The 16,860-nt window shown below is 36.3% G+C and overlaps 1 protein-coding gene across 2 annotated transcripts in view; it reads left to right on the top strand.

Annotated features, from left to right (window-relative positions):
* The window catches only part of Wtap (WT1 associated protein), a 29,943-nt gene extending 13,557 nt beyond the window's left edge, over positions 1-16,386 (top strand). For both annotated transcript variants that reach the window (XM_027939422.2, XM_027939421.2), the window contains exons 4-8: positions 870-928; positions 2,201-2,328; positions 7,163-7,341; positions 13,294-13,448; positions 15,118-16,386. In XM_027939422.2, the coding sequence (XP_027795223.1) occupies positions 870-928; positions 2,201-2,328; positions 7,163-7,341; positions 13,294-13,448; positions 15,118-15,701 (1,105 nt within the window). In that variant the 3' untranslated portion in view covers positions 15,702-16,386. The remainder of the gene's footprint in view (positions 1-869; positions 929-2,200; positions 2,329-7,162; positions 7,342-13,293; positions 13,449-15,117) is intronic.
* The last annotated feature ends 474 nt before the right edge of the window (positions 16,387-16,860 follow it).

Here is a 16,860-nt window from a genome sequence, read left to right as displayed (position 1 = left end):
ATCGATCTCAGGGCCTAACACATAATAGGCAAGTATTCTACCACTCAGCTACATTCCCAGTCCTTTTAAAATTTTATTTTAAGGCAGGGTCTTGCTGGTTGCCCAGTCTAGTCTTAAACTGGTGATTCTTCTGCTTCAGCCTCCCAAGTAGTACTGCAAAAAGAAAGAAAAAAGTTTGAGAAAGATCTTTATTGTTTATCTCCAGTAGTGACTAAGAGCTGCTACTGATCTATATATATATATTGAGGACAAAGGAGTTACAACAAGAAAGAAAGGCTGCCTCACCCTGGTAACATGGCATTTGTATTACTTGACAAAGAACTAGAAGGTAGACGTTTGAAGGTTCTTGGTACAGAGGCATGATAAATGTTTAGAGAGATGGAAATGCTGATTGCCCTGATTTAATCATTACATGTTGTACACATGTATAAAATTATTGCAATGTACCTACCCTGTGAATATGTCTGCCCAATTATTATGTCAGTTTAAAAAGTAGGAAAAAATTAATACTTTGAGACAGTGACATGGTATTTTCACAAAAGAACATTTTACATGCCTTTTGTTTTAAATGGAAAGTAGTATGGCGTTTTTCATAGACCTTCTGTAATCTACGCATCGTCCTATGTATCAGTGATACCAAATGAATCCGGGATGTGATCTCTCCCAGAAGAGTATATTTAGGGAGTTTCCAGCAGAGAACACTTTTCTTTGTTTCCTTTTACCTGTCTTCTGTAAATAACTAGAATTGTATATCTCACAATTAAAAATCATCCAGCAGAATTCTCAGTATTATGGATATGATTTTCTAGAATATTTAATAAAACCAATTTCAAAATAACAACTAATATGTGGATTTAATTTTCTACTAGATGGAAACAGTATGAAGCTTACGTTCAAGCTTTGGAGGGCAAGTACACAGATCTTAACTGTAAGTTTGAATTTTAGCTTTCTAAAGATTATGTGAATAGTCACCTCATTTTAGATTGTTATTACAAAGGATAATTCATTTTACTAAAGCAAATGTAATTTCTACTCAAGCATTTTATTGTGAGAATTGTCCAGGCACTCTGTTGAATGCTGGGAAATGTAATGATCTCTTGTGGAATTTCCAGTCTTTGCGGCCGACAGACATGTAGTAATCATATAATGGCATTACTGTTTTTAGTAAAATTAAGTGCTGGTTTCTGAGAGAGTATATATTATGATAACTCAACACCTACTTGAAACTTTACTTGATATGTACCTCCTTCTACATAGGAGTTTGAATTGAACCATGAATTATTAGTCTAGAGGGAGCTGTGTTGAAGCAACCATTATGAGAACTTAAATTGTAATGTTAGGATATAGTTAGATATTTATAGATTCCTTTCAAGGTCTGCTAAAAGTAATACCAACAAATTTAATAATTTTCAATCATTTTAGTCTCAACTTTTCACTGAGTAACATTTGTGAGTGTAAAATCCAATGTAGTTTTCCAAGTCTAGAAATCTTAATATCCTGATGTTTTAATAATTATGTAACTGTATTATTCATAGAAGTTAGGAACATAATGAATTATTATGTTTTGGTACCAGGGATTGAACCCAGGGGCACTTAACCACTGAGCCACATCCCCATCCCTTTTTTATACTTTGATACAAGGTCTTGCTGAATTGCTTAGGCTTCGCTAAATTGCTGAGGAGCTGGCTTTGAACTCTGTAGCTGCTGGGATTACAGGCATGTGCTACCACACCTGGCATGAAATTTTAAAGTACTCTTTGTCCATGCAGTTATTGGCAATTTTTTATGAATTGGTTAGAAAATACCAATTGGCATTTTTGTGGATATTATATACAATAAACAAATTCAAATAATGCCGTTTCCTGTTTTGGTTTCATTGTGGTCTGACAGGTTCTCACTTAGTTGCTGAGGCTGGTCTTGAATTTGCCATAATTCTGCCTCAGCCCCCTAAGTCACTGGGACTATAAACTCATAACTCAGTGTAGTAGATAGTTGTGGAACATAATATCATTACTTCCTAAAAAGAGTTCTCATAAGCAAGAACAAATATCCTTGTTTTAAAAATAGGAGGAAAACTATACTTGATTGACCCTGGATTTTATTAATCTTGACAGAGGTCATTGAAACTTTTTTTTGATTTAATACAGTTTGATCTTGAAATTATATTCATAATGTTTTGTAATTTTTTTCTTTTAATCAGCAAATGACGTAACTGGTTTAAGGGAGTCTGAAGAAAAACTAAAGCAACAGCAGCAGGAGTCTGCACGCAGGGAAAACATCCTTGTAATGCGACTAGCAACGAAGGAACAAGAGATGCAAGAGTGTACTGTAAGTATTTCACATTGTGTAAGCCTTTAGTTGAGGAATTGGATTTTAATTCAGATTATTTTATGTTAATTTTAAATACTTACAATGGTAAATATGAATGCCTATTATTTATTTATTTATTTTTAAAATTTTTTAGTTGTAAATGGACACAATACCTTTATTTTATGTATTTTTATGTGGTGCTGAGGATTGAAGCTAGTGCCTCAAATGTGCTAGGCAAGTGCTCATAAAGAGTGTCTCATCATTAGATTTTAAATTTTCATCTGTGGCCAAGAAGGCATTCTCTGAAATTTTCATGTTTTATGAGAATTAGTATATATGACTTACAGATATATTCTCAGCTTGATATCTGAGGGTGTAATTAATTAAAAAAAACAAAACTCTTTGTTTATTGCCTAATTTCTACTGTCTAGGCAAGGCATCTGATTCCTTTATCTTCTACTCTTGACCCTTTGCAAAGAACTATTTATTCTAGCATCAGCAACTTCTGTGTCTCCTTTTTAATTGTTAGAGCATAAATTTGTGCTGTTTGACATGTCTACATAGATCTGAAATCTAGTGTTATGTTTGATTGTCTATCTTTGATAATTTAGATTCAGTGTGAGAGTATCTTTGACAGTCCTAGCCATTTCTTTTTTTAAGTGTGTGAATATATAAGAAAGACAAATTTTATTTAAAGATCAGAGGCAACACTATCATTGTGAGCCAGAGGGATTATAGGCATGAGCTATTGCACTTGTCTTGTTTCTAGTTTCAAAATCACAAATGCTTCTTCAACTCTTATTTGATCAGTCTATTAAAATCTTCTAATGTATAAGGCATTATTCTGGTCACATGGATATACTAAAAGTATATAGTTTGTGTATGTGTATGTATGTATATACAGTATAAAATACATTCCTATTTTTGCTTTCTTACAGAATGTACATTAGGGCCCAGTAATGATTCTTTCATTTCCTGCTCAGAGAGTATCTGCATTTCTTCAAAAGCCCTATTCATTTTTCCTTCATTTCATAGCATAAGATCTGCACACATATTCATTTTGTCTCTCTCTCTTTTTTTTTTTTTTTTTTGCAGTACTGGGGATTAAATCCAGGGTTCTCTACCACTGAGCTACATGTCCCCAACTCTTTGACTGTTTTTTTAGGGGAGAGTGGGCGAGTTGGTGATGCTAGGGATTGAACCTATGGCCTCACACATCCTAGGCAAGTGCTTTACCCTTGAGCCACATCCCCTTCCCCCAGCATTTTTTGAGTCAGAGATTTACCAAGTTGCTCAGTCTGGCCTCAAATTTTTGATCCTCCTGCCTCAGCCTCCTACATTGCTGGGATTATATGCAAACACCACCAAGCCTGGCTACTTTTTCGCTTCTTTCTTCACTGAGGAAAAGAGTAGGGGCTGGGGTTGTGGCTCAGTGGTAGAGCACTTGCTAGCATGTGTGAGGCACTGGGTTTGATGCGCAGCACCACATAAAAATAAATAAATAAATAAAGGTATTGGGTTCATAAAAAAATATTAAAAAAGGAAAGAACAAAGAGTAGCCTTTGTGATCCGCCCCTCTGCTTTTCACCCTCTCAGTTTAGTTTCTGTCCTACCACTGCTACTTTTTTTCTCCATGAGCAGTAACGAATGTCTAAACAAATACCCTTTTTATGCAAACCTTCAGAGTGCTACTACCTGGGAGAGAATAAATGGATGGTGTAATGTCTTATGTCATATCAGTGTCTTTTAAGTTCTTTCTCTCCTCCTGATTTCTACTCTTTACATCATAGTTCCGGTACTTCTTACTAGTTGCCTAGACATTAAGTATTATTGACTCATGTTTGAGTCTCCAGCTTTTCTACATACATACACATATAGTGGCAGTTATGATCATTATTCATGCTTGGTTGAATCCTGGTGGACAATATGCCATGACCCTTGTAGTTGTTTTTGTTTATTTTTTGGGGTTTTTTTTTTTTTAGTCATAGATGAACAGAATGCCTTTATTTCACTTGTTCATTTTTATGTGGTGCTGAGGATCAAACTCAGTGCCTCACACATGCTAGGCAAGTGCTGTGCCATTGAGCTACAGCCCCAGCACCCCTTTTACTTTTTCAGTCTAGATTTTAAGATTATTTCAAGTAGAACCTAACGTTTTTCATAGCTCTGCCTTGCATAGTACAGCCGCTTCCTTCAGTTATTATATACAGAGAGCAGGAGTAAAGCCCCAAGGATAGGGTAAGATTATATGTGGCAAGTAACATTGAAGTTTCAGCTGAGGATGAAAAGAAAGGATGAGGATCTGGTATCCTACATATTATTCTCGGTAAGAGGGAGCCACTGAAGAATTTTGAAGCAGGAAATTTATGTGGTTGATCAGATTGGTATTTTAAGTTGATCATTCTGGCTCACATATTTAAGATAGATTTGAGAATGGCCTTACAACAAGAAAACCAGTTGGTAGTTCTTAAGTAGTCCAAAGAAGAGGGAGGCGTCCAAATGAGATAATAAAGCCGCTTGTGATAGGGAGTGGGAGGACAGGATAGATGTTTTTGAGGCACAATCAGCACAGCTTGTTCAGCTGGATGTTGTTGGGGAAACAATAAGGACGTTTATGGGAGGAATCACAGCTGGATCTCAGGTTTGTCTTTTGTGTAACTGTGAGAAATGATGCTACTAGGACAGAGCCTATAAAAAAGACATGAAATTTAAAGATGCAAAATATAGTGTTAGGAAAATGAGGAAATGCAATCCCATCCCATCCTTACAGTGGTAAAGAAATTGATTAATAGTGTGAAAGGCAAAAAGTAAGTTTCAGTAAAATAGGAATTTTTTTAGTTTTTATTTTTAAATATTTTATTGGTGTCAGAGATTGAACCCATGCCACCTACATGTTGCAAGTGCCCTACCCCTTTCTGGTATTCTTTTTTTTTTAGTCTTTTGCCAGTCAAGTCAAAATAACATAGGAGTAAAACTGACTTTGAAAGTACTTCACTCAGTGATCTCTCTTCCCCAGCATGTGGAATTTATTCTAGTTATGTTTGCCTCTCTTCATGACCAAAAAGTATTAATTGTTTGGAACTTTGCAAACCTATATATAGGAACAACGTAGAAACTGTTTTGGAGTGGGGTTTTCAGTTTTTGTTTTCTTCTGTTATTGTGGGTTTTCTTTTTTACTTTTTCCTTTTTTTTTGAGATTGGGTCTTACTCTTGCCTAGCTAGACTGATTGAACTTCTGGGCTCAGGCAGTCCTGCTTCAGCCTCCCAAGTAGCTGGGACTGCAGTTGTCTACCACCAACCATGCCTGGCTTAAATCACATTTTACTCTGTGATATCAGCATGTGATTTTATACTATAAGATATGCCTTATTCTTCCTGTGTTAAATTATCTTAGTAGTTGATTTTATATTGAATAAGAAGTTGTACTTTTTTGATTAAACTGATTTACTTTTAAAAAATCTGCATTAAGTTAAACGTTGTTTCTTTTGTATGATGAAATAGTAATTATATTCCTAATCCACTTAGTATGTTTATGCCTTGTGCTAAAGCTTTGGTAGGAAATTTTAGCCTTCATCCTGTTTAAAAACAGCTTTAATGTGGAGCAGAATCTTGAATCAGTTCTACTTTGGATATGAAGAAAGTGATGAATTTAATACTAATAACGCTATTTCACATTTTAGAAATGTGTTTTTAGTGTGCTAGTACGTAATCAACTCAAGTTGCAATTGAAGTTTTCATGTGTAAGTAGAGGGGTTCTTGAATGGTGGGAGCAGCTCTATGCTGAGTGCCAGGAGGCCCCAGAACTAGAATTCTAGTCACAGTTCTGGCCGTGACCTACCTGTATCCTTGAACAGTGGTTTCTTTCTTTCTTAAAAATAAGCAGTTGGACTAGGTCAGTTAACTATCAGCTTTATAATTCTGTGATTTAAATCTACTCAGAAGGAAAATAAAAAGGATATATACTTGATTTTGACTTAAGGTGCTTTAGAATTTTGCTTTTAGAAAGGTATAATGCCAACTTATATAACTATATGTACTGTATATTTTTAAATTTAGAAATGCAAATGTTTTTAAGTTATAGTCTTGTGTTTGGTATATTTTTAGGAGAATTTATGATTTTTTTTTAATGTAGAATAATTTCATAGGCAAAAATCACAACAACTAATCAAGGACTCCACTGACTTTTTTCTTTCTTTTGTGGTACTGGAGATTGAACCCAGGGCATGCTGTACCACTGAGTTACATTCCCCATCCCTTTTTGTTTTTGATAAAAGGTCTTGCTAAAGTTAGCAAGGCTGGCCTTGAGCCTGCTATCCTCCTGCCTCAGCACAGTTGCTGGGATTACAGGCATGTGCCACCCTACCTGGCTCCACTCAGTCTTTTGTAAATTAATATTTTAAACTTTGCCTTTTTTGTTTTTTAGTGTGTGTCTGTATTCTTTAGTAAATATAGCCTTTTTTTTTTTTTGGTGTGTGGTAGTTTTATATTTGCAATGATGAGGCCTTTTGTTTCAGTGTCCCAAATACATGGAGATGTAATCAGATGGCCACAATTCTAGCATGAATAACAACTTTCAATTATAGTTGTTCTTAATTTAATCAGTGCTTTTTCTAGTGGATTTGTGTGTGTGCAGGGAGAGAAGCCAGGGTTTTGCATTCATGCACTCTGTCACCTCATGTGCTCTGTCACCTGTCTATTCCCTTAGCCCCTTAGGGGAAAAATTTTAAGATCAAAGGGGATAGGGATTTAATAAATGGAGCTGGTAAATTAAGTTAATGCAAGGGCATTTCCCCCATCATTTTACATATGTTTTCTTTGATTTGGTAATAATTGTTTCTTTTGCTTTGCACAGACTCAAATTCAGTACCTCAAGCAAGTACAGCAGCCGAGTGTTGCCCAACTGAGATCAACAATGGTAGACCCAGCGATCAACTTGTTTTTCCTAAAAATGAAAGGCGAACTGGAACAGACTAAAGACAAACTGGAACAAGCCCAAAATGAACTGAGTGCCTGGAAGTTTACGCCTGATAGGTAAACAAATCATACTCCCCAGTCAAGACTTCCCTGACAGTCCCACTGCGAGAAAGCTGTGGTGGGACAGCCAAGTACTCGTTTCCACACCAAGACTCAGACTTTTTGAGCCAAAAAAAAAAAAAAAAAAAACACATTCTTATACCGTGCAGCTTGTAATGATTAATGTAAAACTTACCAGATGAACCTTGTGTTTCAGCTTTTTTTTCTTCCCCTTCCCTTTGCTTCTGAGGCCTGATGTCGTCGGACTATTCCGAAGAAGAGGCCACCTCCGAAAAATTCCCCTTCTAGAACATGTAGACACTTGAGAAATGTTTCTGTTTGAAGAAAATAGAGGGAGAAACAGAAGTCTTAAGTCTGTGGCACACTGTGTCTTCAGACAGTTTGGAGGATTGAAAACCTAGAGATTTAAAAATCATGAATTGAACATGTAAAATTCCAGTAAAATGTAAAAACGGAATATGCATCGCTCTTAGCCTTGGCCATAATGACTTAGAGACACTGTGTATCAGTTTTGCCAATAAGACTGTGGACTTCATGATTGTTGAACTTCTGGGTCAAAACTCAAATGAGGTGATATTGCCTTTAAAGGTTTTTCTGCTGAGAACCAACTTTTAATAGTCATGAGAAAATCAAATAATAGCTGTCAGTACAAGTAGAGCATATATTTAACCATCTAGCTTAGGGCTCTCTCTTACATAATGGAGCCTTAAATCAATGTGGTTTTCATCAATGGTTTGTTCTTTGAATGGTTTTAAAAACTGCAGACAACTGAGGACTGTGCAGACATGAAGGTGTGGTATTGAACTTCAGGTTTAAACTGTGTGAAGCGTTATGAACGTTCATTTCACAACTAGATTGTATAAGGACATTGGCTGTGATGATGAGACTCAATGCATTATTTTTTCTCAGTAGTGAACTTTATGAATCCCCATCCCATTCAACAGGCACATGTTAAAAGAGCATTGTCACTGGTGTTAATGGGGGAATGTGTTCCTTCGTTGTATTGGGGCCTTTTGTATTACACTCTTGATATTAAATTAAATGTGCCTTGGAATAGTCGCTTTTTTTTTTCCCCCAAAGTTCAAGGAATACTATGATTTTGTTGTACTCTTAACATTTTAATTTTGGGGGGCTGTGGAGAGCAGATTCATTTTGGAAAAATGGTTGCTGTGCTCTCAAAGTGAAGGAAAAAGCCATCTCATTTTTAAAAGACCTACTTTGTTCCAGCTGGTATCATAAAAGACGAGGAGACTTGATACTTATTACTTTTTGACACTTTGTCCTAAGGTATTGTAGTAGAAATTAATGTGGGACAATCTCACAGGGTGCCTGCCAGAAGATTGGGGACATAATATGTTAGAACTATGGGCTGGCCTAAGTGAGACATTTTGCGAACCAAAAAAAAGGTATAGTGACCATTTCTAGAAAATTCATATGATCATTTAGATAAATGAGGCATTATTTTCTTCATGCTTCCATCCAATCCTGGAGGTGAATTTTTTTTTCATCAGAACATTCTATAAGTCACCAATTTGAATTTTCGCTTGGTGATAATGGAGTCTGAGATGAGTAGAAGATAAATGTTCCAGCTTGTCCCAACGTTTAAGTGCAGTTTTAACAAGGGTGACTTAAGTTCTTTCTTAATCATTCAAATCAATTGTAAGTATCTTGTATGTTTGTGCTTTAGGGAATTTGTGGGGCAGAGGGTGGGTTGAGGTGGTTTATGTGACTTTGCAGCAAGAAATCTGCTTCTAAAAATTGTGTTTTAAATTATCTTATTGTGCCCACATTAAGTCTTTTGTATTTATTTTGTGCTTTTTAAGATTTATGGCCTAACTATATTTATAGTAGGTCAAAACGTAGTTCATAAAATGTATCAATTAACATGTACTCAAATTTAGCTAGCATCTTTCTTTGCCACTTAGGTACAGTCACTTTGAGGTCTGTGGGCTTTTATTCATGTTATTGTAAAACTTTTCTCTTAATTAACAAGATAATAGATGCTTGTATGTAAAATTGAAACACTTGGAAAAAGGTAGAAATGAAAAGTGAGTGTCACTCCTGGATGTGACCTCATTCTTCCACTCTGCTTTCCAGGAGTAGTAACCATTGTTGAATTTCTTGGGTATCATCAAGATAATTTGTATGCATACACAATCATTTTATGTGTATTGATTTAAACAGATGTGATTATACCATTACATACAAATGATTTGTAGATTCCCCACCACCTTTCTTTTTTCTCTTGGGCATTTTTTAGTACATATAGTTTACTATATTTTAATGGTTACATAGTATTTCCATTTTATTAGTGAATCATAATTTATTTTAATGAATTTTTGTTCTGTAAAATTAGGCTATAAATCCAAAGTTCTTTGGGTACTAAAAATACATTATTAATTTGGAACAAATAATGCTCCATCGATTATAATCAGTGTGTAATAATTCAAGTAGAATGGGGTTTTGTGTATGTGTGGTATTTTTTTTTTCCACTTTAGTATTTTTCTGCTTTAATTTTATGGGCGAAAGATTCCTGAGTTATATTGTCCATTTTAGTCAAAATATGTCATTCATGTGTATAATGCGTACATTTTAGCCTGTGTTTCAGCACATTTAAAGGGGTATGTTTTAGTATTTGGCAGTTTTCAGTTTGCATTTAATCACATAGGTAATTGTTTGCTCATTTCTGCAAAATAGCCTGCCGGACCTCCCTTCACCTCGAAATACAATGTTCATTTCTTCATTCCTTTTTTAAAATCCTTCTCTTCAAATATTTCCCATTATATTTGTTTTGTGAGTTATTTGGTTTTAGAAATGGTGTGTGTGTGTGTGTGTGTGTGTGTGTGTGTGTATAATTTAAAAATTATTTCAGAAACATTTGAATGAATGAAAAAAAAAGAAAAAGAAAGAAACATTTGAATGAGAGGAATGACCCTGACTTTTTATTCATCTTTCAAACACTTTTTATTTATTTATTTGGTACTGGGATTAAACCCAGGCCTTTTTAATTTTTGTTTTGAAACAGGGCCTCGCTAAATTGCCCAGGCTAGCCTCATGTGCGATCCTCCTTTTTTTTAATATTTATTTTTTAGTTGTACTTGAACATAATACCTTTATTTATTCTTATGTGGTGCTGAGGATCAAACCCAGGGGCTTGCATGTGCTAGGCCGAGCACTCTACAGCTGAGTTGCAACCCAGCCCAATATGTGGCAATCCTTCTGTCTCATCCTCCCAAGTTGCTGGGGTTATAGACCTGCCCCTCCAGTCCTGACTTTCAATTATTTTGTATGTTTTGTTTCCTAAACATTTTATTTATTTATTTAGTTGTGTTGGGGATCAAACCTAAGGCCTTGCACATGCTAGGCAAGTGCTCTATCACTGAGCTACACCCCACTCCCTGTTTGCTGGGGGCAGGTGCTGAAGCTTGAATGTAGGGCCTCACATGCTAAGCATAGGTTCCACCCCTGATTATAACCCCAAGCCTTGTGTGTGTGTGTGTGTGTGTGTGTTATGCATCACATAAATTTTACATGAGATAATTAATAAAAATGAGATAAAATTACAGAATTTTTTTGAAGTGTTTTTGTTAGTGTTTGAGTTATCACTGATTTTAGAAGTGATAGTGTTATCTTAGATCAACTATTTATAAAAAGATGAGTTTTTTAAATCTTTTTTTTTTTTTGCAATAGAATTTTTTTGGGAGGTGATTTGGGGGCGATACCAGGGATTGAAATCAGGGGCACTTGAACACTGAGCCACATTCCCAGCCCTTTTTTGTGTTTATTTAGAGACAGGATCTCATTGAGTTGCTAAGTGTCTTGCTTTTGCTGAGGCTGGCTTTGAACCTGAGATCCTCCTGTCTCAGCCTCCTGAGCCGCTGGGATTATAGGCGTGTACCACCATGCCCAGCTTGCAATAGAATTTTCGATGTTTTTATATGGGGTTAAGTCAGGTCATTAATGTATTTTACAGCTTTCTTTTCCTTATCTTTATTAAATTCATACAAAAGAATTTTCAGTTTAATTGCTGTATGCCTTGCAAGAAATAAAGTTGTTGCAGCATTGGTAGCCAAGTGGAAAGAATTCCACTGCCTTCGACAGTGGTGTTCATTATATCTTTTTTGTTGTTGTTGTCCATAATATCTTATTTCCTCATTGTTTGGTTTCTAAGTGCTTGTTCAGTGGAGGGTAAGTCTGAGGATGCTTATGAAAAATGGGATAAATCTGAAGCTACAGTAGCAATGAAGAAGAACACCAGCTAATAGAATTGAAGTATAAAAGAATAAAACCCTTGTCATGTGCTAACTTGTAAGTTTCACCTTGTACTCATTTGAGTAATGTTAAACTGGGTTTTACTGTTCCACAGGTTTTTGTAAGGAAACTTACAGGCTTTTTGTTGGGTTAGAACATAAGCTGTGATAGTGAAAAGAACTTTGCCATACTACTTGAAAGAATAAGAATTATCTATCAAGTGCTCCCATTTTTAAAGTTCTAAGTCTTGATAGAATCAGATGCACTCAGAAGTAATGTATCAGGAAAGTGCATTACTACTAGAACAAGGAAAAACTAGAATTAAAATATTTTTAACCAATAAGGTCATTTTGAACTTAATTCAGTGAAAAGAATGTCATACTGTCCGTATCCACATCCCAAACTTCTTATCACAGTTATATACTTAAATTAATACCTTTAAAAGTACCAGTAATTTCCGTCAGTATTGCTGAGGCTGAAGTAAAGCTGCTATCAGGGCTTCTGATTTTACTTCTGCCATTGCTGTGCATGTGCTTACAGGAACTACAGTATATGGCACTAGCATTTGGAAATGGAGCTATTGAAAGTAAGGCACTCCTAATTTGGTAGACATTTTTATGTTTGCATTATTTGTCCTAAGTAATCCCTGATCGTTGTGATTCATGGTTGATCTTTTTCCACATCAGTAAAAGCTAAGCTGCATATTACTATTAAATTTTAAAACTTATGCCCCAGTTTGGCGACTTAAGAAAATATCTATCTATCTATGATATATTTCATATAAAAAGTTAAATGAGACTGGGCGGCTGTGGCACATGCCTGTAATCCCAGCTCCCTGGGAGGCTGAGGCAGGAGGATAACAAGTTCAGGGTCAGCTTGGGCAATTTATTAGCAAGACCCTGTCTCAAAAAATAAAAAGGGCTGGAGGTGATAGAGTGCCCCTGGGTTCAGTCCCTAGGCTGGGGAAAGAAAAAGTTAAATGAGGCATTGATGAGTGAGTAGAAAAGAGCCCCCACCCTCCATTCCCACTGCTAGGGATCAGGCCCAGGGTCTTGTACGTGCTGGGCAAGTGTTCTACCATTGGGCTACCCCAGCTCAGAAGAGTTTTAAAGCTTAAAATAGTAATACTGAAAGTGCTTCACTTAACAGAATAGATGTATTCTTGAGAAGTATGAAATATTCGTGTGCCAGAGAATCTACTTAGTAGGAGGAATTTATATGTTTTTCTAGCAAGGATAAATATATTTTCATTCATTTATAGGTTATTTTAGAGAAGGTATTTTAAAGAAAGTACATTTATGACTGATACTGCATGTACCTTTTCAAGAACTTTTGTTTGATAAAGCTAAGTACCTGAGTGTAGTTAATATGGTATATGCAAGATGTGTATTACTTAACTGGACTGTTTCTATTTTAAATGATATTTTGAGTTGAATAGATTATTGATGTAAAAGAAACAACAATAAAAAAAGGCTTTTTGGGTACTCTCTGTATAGGGGTTATTTTTGCTGGTGTATAGGCAAAATACTGACATACAGAAGATGGACATGTTCCAGAAAAGAAGATGGTAATTATAGGGTGGCATTTATTGTGAAGTAGTTATGTTCTGTATGTGTTATATCTACTGCTGTAGTAATGCAAAGAAGGTTATAGAGAGTTTTATCTTCATTTTGTGATGGTTGGCTCTTTCCTTTGCAGCCAAACAGGCAAAAAGTTAATGGCGAAGTGTCGAATGCTTATCCAGGAGAACCAGGAGCTTGGAAGGCAACTGTCCCAGGGTCGTATTGCACAGCTTGAAGCAGAGTTGGCTTTACAGAAGAAATATAGTGAGGAACTTAAAAGCAGTCAGGATGGTAAGGGGTTTTTGAAAAGTTTGCTTAACTTTGCACTGGCTTTAAAACACTGCCAGGCATGATCACATAGGTTAGATTCTGTGCATGCTGTTCTCTGTCTGGTTATATAAAATTATGAATGAAACATTTTTAGTTAAGTCAAAAAACAGCTATTTAATTTTAGGATTTTTCCTCCCTCTCCTAATTGCTTACTCCACAAATTGCATAAGAAATTTTTTTTTGTTTGATGGTTAAAAGGTGTATCTTTAACCATTTCTCGGTAAGAGTGAATCTTAGAAATGTTTAGCAATTTCCAGTAGTCTGAAAAGAATATAATTTTATCTATCAGGGTCCTAGTGAATAAGAGATTTAATATTTAAATTTGCTAAGACAACCCAAGTTTAATAGTTAGCCACTATCCTCTTTGGGGCAAGTAGAGGTGCATCCAGTGCTCTTTCTCCTGTTTGTGAAGAGGACTGATAGTGAGGCACATAGCCAAACTGAACATTTAAACTGAGGGATACCATATCTGATGGTTAATTGCAAAGAGAATCAGTGGCCAAGTACTACCTTTACAACTACCTTTTAGTTGGGCAGTGGCGAACACCTGTAATCCCAGTGGCTCCAGAGTCTGGGACAAGAGGATCATATGTTTGAGACCTGTCTGGGCAACTTAGTGAGCCCCTGTTTCACAATTAAAAAAGGACTGGGGTTAACTTGTACTACTTGTAAACATGTTAACTAGGAGATTTTTATATATTAGTGAGGGACTTTGTTTTCCCAAAGTCTTAAAAACTTAACAGACGTGTATTTGGGGGTGGGGTATGGGTAAAGGGAATTGAACTCAGGGCATTTGGCCACTGAGCCCCATCCCAGCTTTATTTTGTATTTGTAGACAGGATCTCACTGAGCTGCTAAGCACCTCACCTTTGTTGAGGCTGGCTTTAACTCGTGATGCTGTCTCAGCCCCCTGGGCCGCTGGGATTACAGATGCCATGGGGCCCAGCTCGGACATGTGTATCTTAACTAGTCTCCTAGTAGTATTTTATGTGATTTTGTTCTTATATGTGAAGCAGTCTTTGGTAACAGCACAGACCTCTTAAGAGAATTAAAGAAACATATTGTCCCGAGGACTGGACCTACTGTGGAGTTAAGACACTGACTAAGAGGGTGAGGAGTAAGGGGATTGGCTGTGGTGACCCCACAGGTAAATGTGGGTCATATTTTTCAGGCTGTAACCAGCTATGTGTAGCAGGATGGCTTGAATCATTTTCAGCTCGGTTCTTTAATATATTACTTAAAGTATCCAATTTGCCCCCACACTCATTTCTGAATGGCTATTTTAAAATTCCAAGTAAAAATTTAAAATGTGTTGTGGTATTAGCATCATTGTTTCTTAGCTGGTCGTGGTGGCACACGCCTGTAATCTCAGCCACTCAGGAGGCTGAGGCAGGAAAATCGAAGTTCGAATTCAGCCTGGACAACTTAGCAAGACCTAGTCTCAAAGTAAAAAATAAGAAGGGCTGGGGATGTAGCTCAGTGGTTAAGTGCTCCCCAGTACCTCAAAAAAGAAAGAAAGTTGTATTTCTTTATTTAGTATTTATTGACTGCTTGGCTTTATGACTTTATTGAGAAATATTTTAAAATATTTTAAGAGATATTAAAGTAGGTTTGACTCTCCTTTGCACAGAACTAAATGACTTCATCATACAACTTGACGAAGAAGTAGAAGGTATGCAGAGTACCATTCTAGTTCTTCAGCAACAACTGAAGGAGACGCGCCAGCAGTTGGCTCAGTACCAACAGCAGCAGTCTCAAGCCTCAGCCCCAAGTACCAGCAGGACTACATCTTCTGAACCTGTAGAACAGGCAGAGGCCACAAGTAAAGACTGCAGTCGTCTGGCAAATGGACCAAGCAATGGCAGCTCCTCCCGTCAGAGGACGTCTGGGTCTGGATTTCACAGGGAGGGGAACACAACAGAGGATGACTTTCCTTCTTCTCCAGGGAATGGTAATAAGGCCTCCAACAGTTCAGAGGAGAGAACTGGCAGAGGAGGTAGTAGTTACGTAAACCAACTCAGTGCGGGGTATGAAAGTGTAGACTCTCCCACGGGCAGTGAAAATTCTCTTACACATCATTCAAATGACACAGACTCCAATCATGACCCTCAAGAGGAGAAAGCAGTGAGTGGGAAAGGTAACCGAACTGTGGGTTCCCGCCACGTTCAGAATGGCTTGGACTCAAGTGTAAATGTACAGGGTTCAGTTTTGTAATATTTTTCCAGCAAATTTTTATACAGTGTCATTTAATTTGGGAGAGGATACTGTCCAGAAAATTGATGCATACTTTTTGTCACAACTTGCCTTTTTATGGGTGTGTTTTTGTTTTGTTTGATTCTTTTCTTTTTCCCCTTTCTTTTTTTCCCTGGCTTCAATACCTCTGCCACTTTGGAAATTGTAACAGTTAATTACTTTGAATGTTGCTAAAAGGACACTTTGTGTAGGGTCAAGTTATTTTTATATGAGTTAATGTGAAGTTGTAAATGGAAATCTTTCCTTAAAAGTATAACACAATGATGTCTGTATAAATCTGTGTCTCTAGAACCCGTGCTGTGTAAGGGCATTCTTCCTCATGCTGTTATATACTTCCGCACCATTCAGACTTGTTAGAGTAGATGTGGGTTTATGACTGCCAAGTATGCCCAGTACCGTAGATTTTTATCACTAAAAGTTGGACTTGTTGATGGAATCCTATAGTAGCTTCAGTGTTAGATACAATTTTTTCCACCATACATCTGTGCATTTTCTCTTTAGGTGACTGAATGTTTAAGATATTTGTGTGCATAGTTAACTCAATTTTTATGAACTGTTGTATCCTGTTAATGCATATTGCTCTGTGACTCCAGTATATCTTACCTGTACTGACCAAACCTAAATAAAGATTTTTATTGTAACTCTTTATCATTGGTAAAATTTTTTTGTTTTGTTGTTTTGGGTATGTTTAGCTTTTGTCACATTGTCATTGACTTGCTGAATTTCTAATCATCATCCTTTTAACATGCCACAAAGCTGAAATTTAGGTCTGCCCATTCATCAGTTTTGATTGTGCACATGATTATTAATCTGTGCTTTTCTTTGCAAAATGAAGTTGGAGTTTAGGACTGTACTTTAATGTTTTTTTCCTGACATAAAAATAATAATTTAAAAATATTTGAAAATACAGAAAAGTCTAAAGAAAATAGTCACCAGCTATTTTTTTGGTTTTAACTGAAAAGCAGCTTATTTTTGTGGCCTGATTTTAGTTAATTAGTGTATCCTTGTAGTCAGTGATGTTTGTTTTGAAACACAGGCCAGTATTATTGGGTTTCACTAACATATCTGTATATATTATATCACTAAGTCTATGGGGGTATTGGGATGTAGGAGAAAATGC

The sequence above is a fragment of the Marmota flaviventris genome, chromosome 6, assembly GCF_047511675.1.
Source record: "Marmota flaviventris isolate mMarFla1 chromosome 6, mMarFla1.hap1, whole genome shotgun sequence".
Taxonomy (NCBI): domain Eukaryota; kingdom Metazoa; phylum Chordata; class Mammalia; order Rodentia; family Sciuridae; genus Marmota; species Marmota flaviventris.
This window is presented reverse-complemented; position numbering and strand designations above follow the sequence as displayed.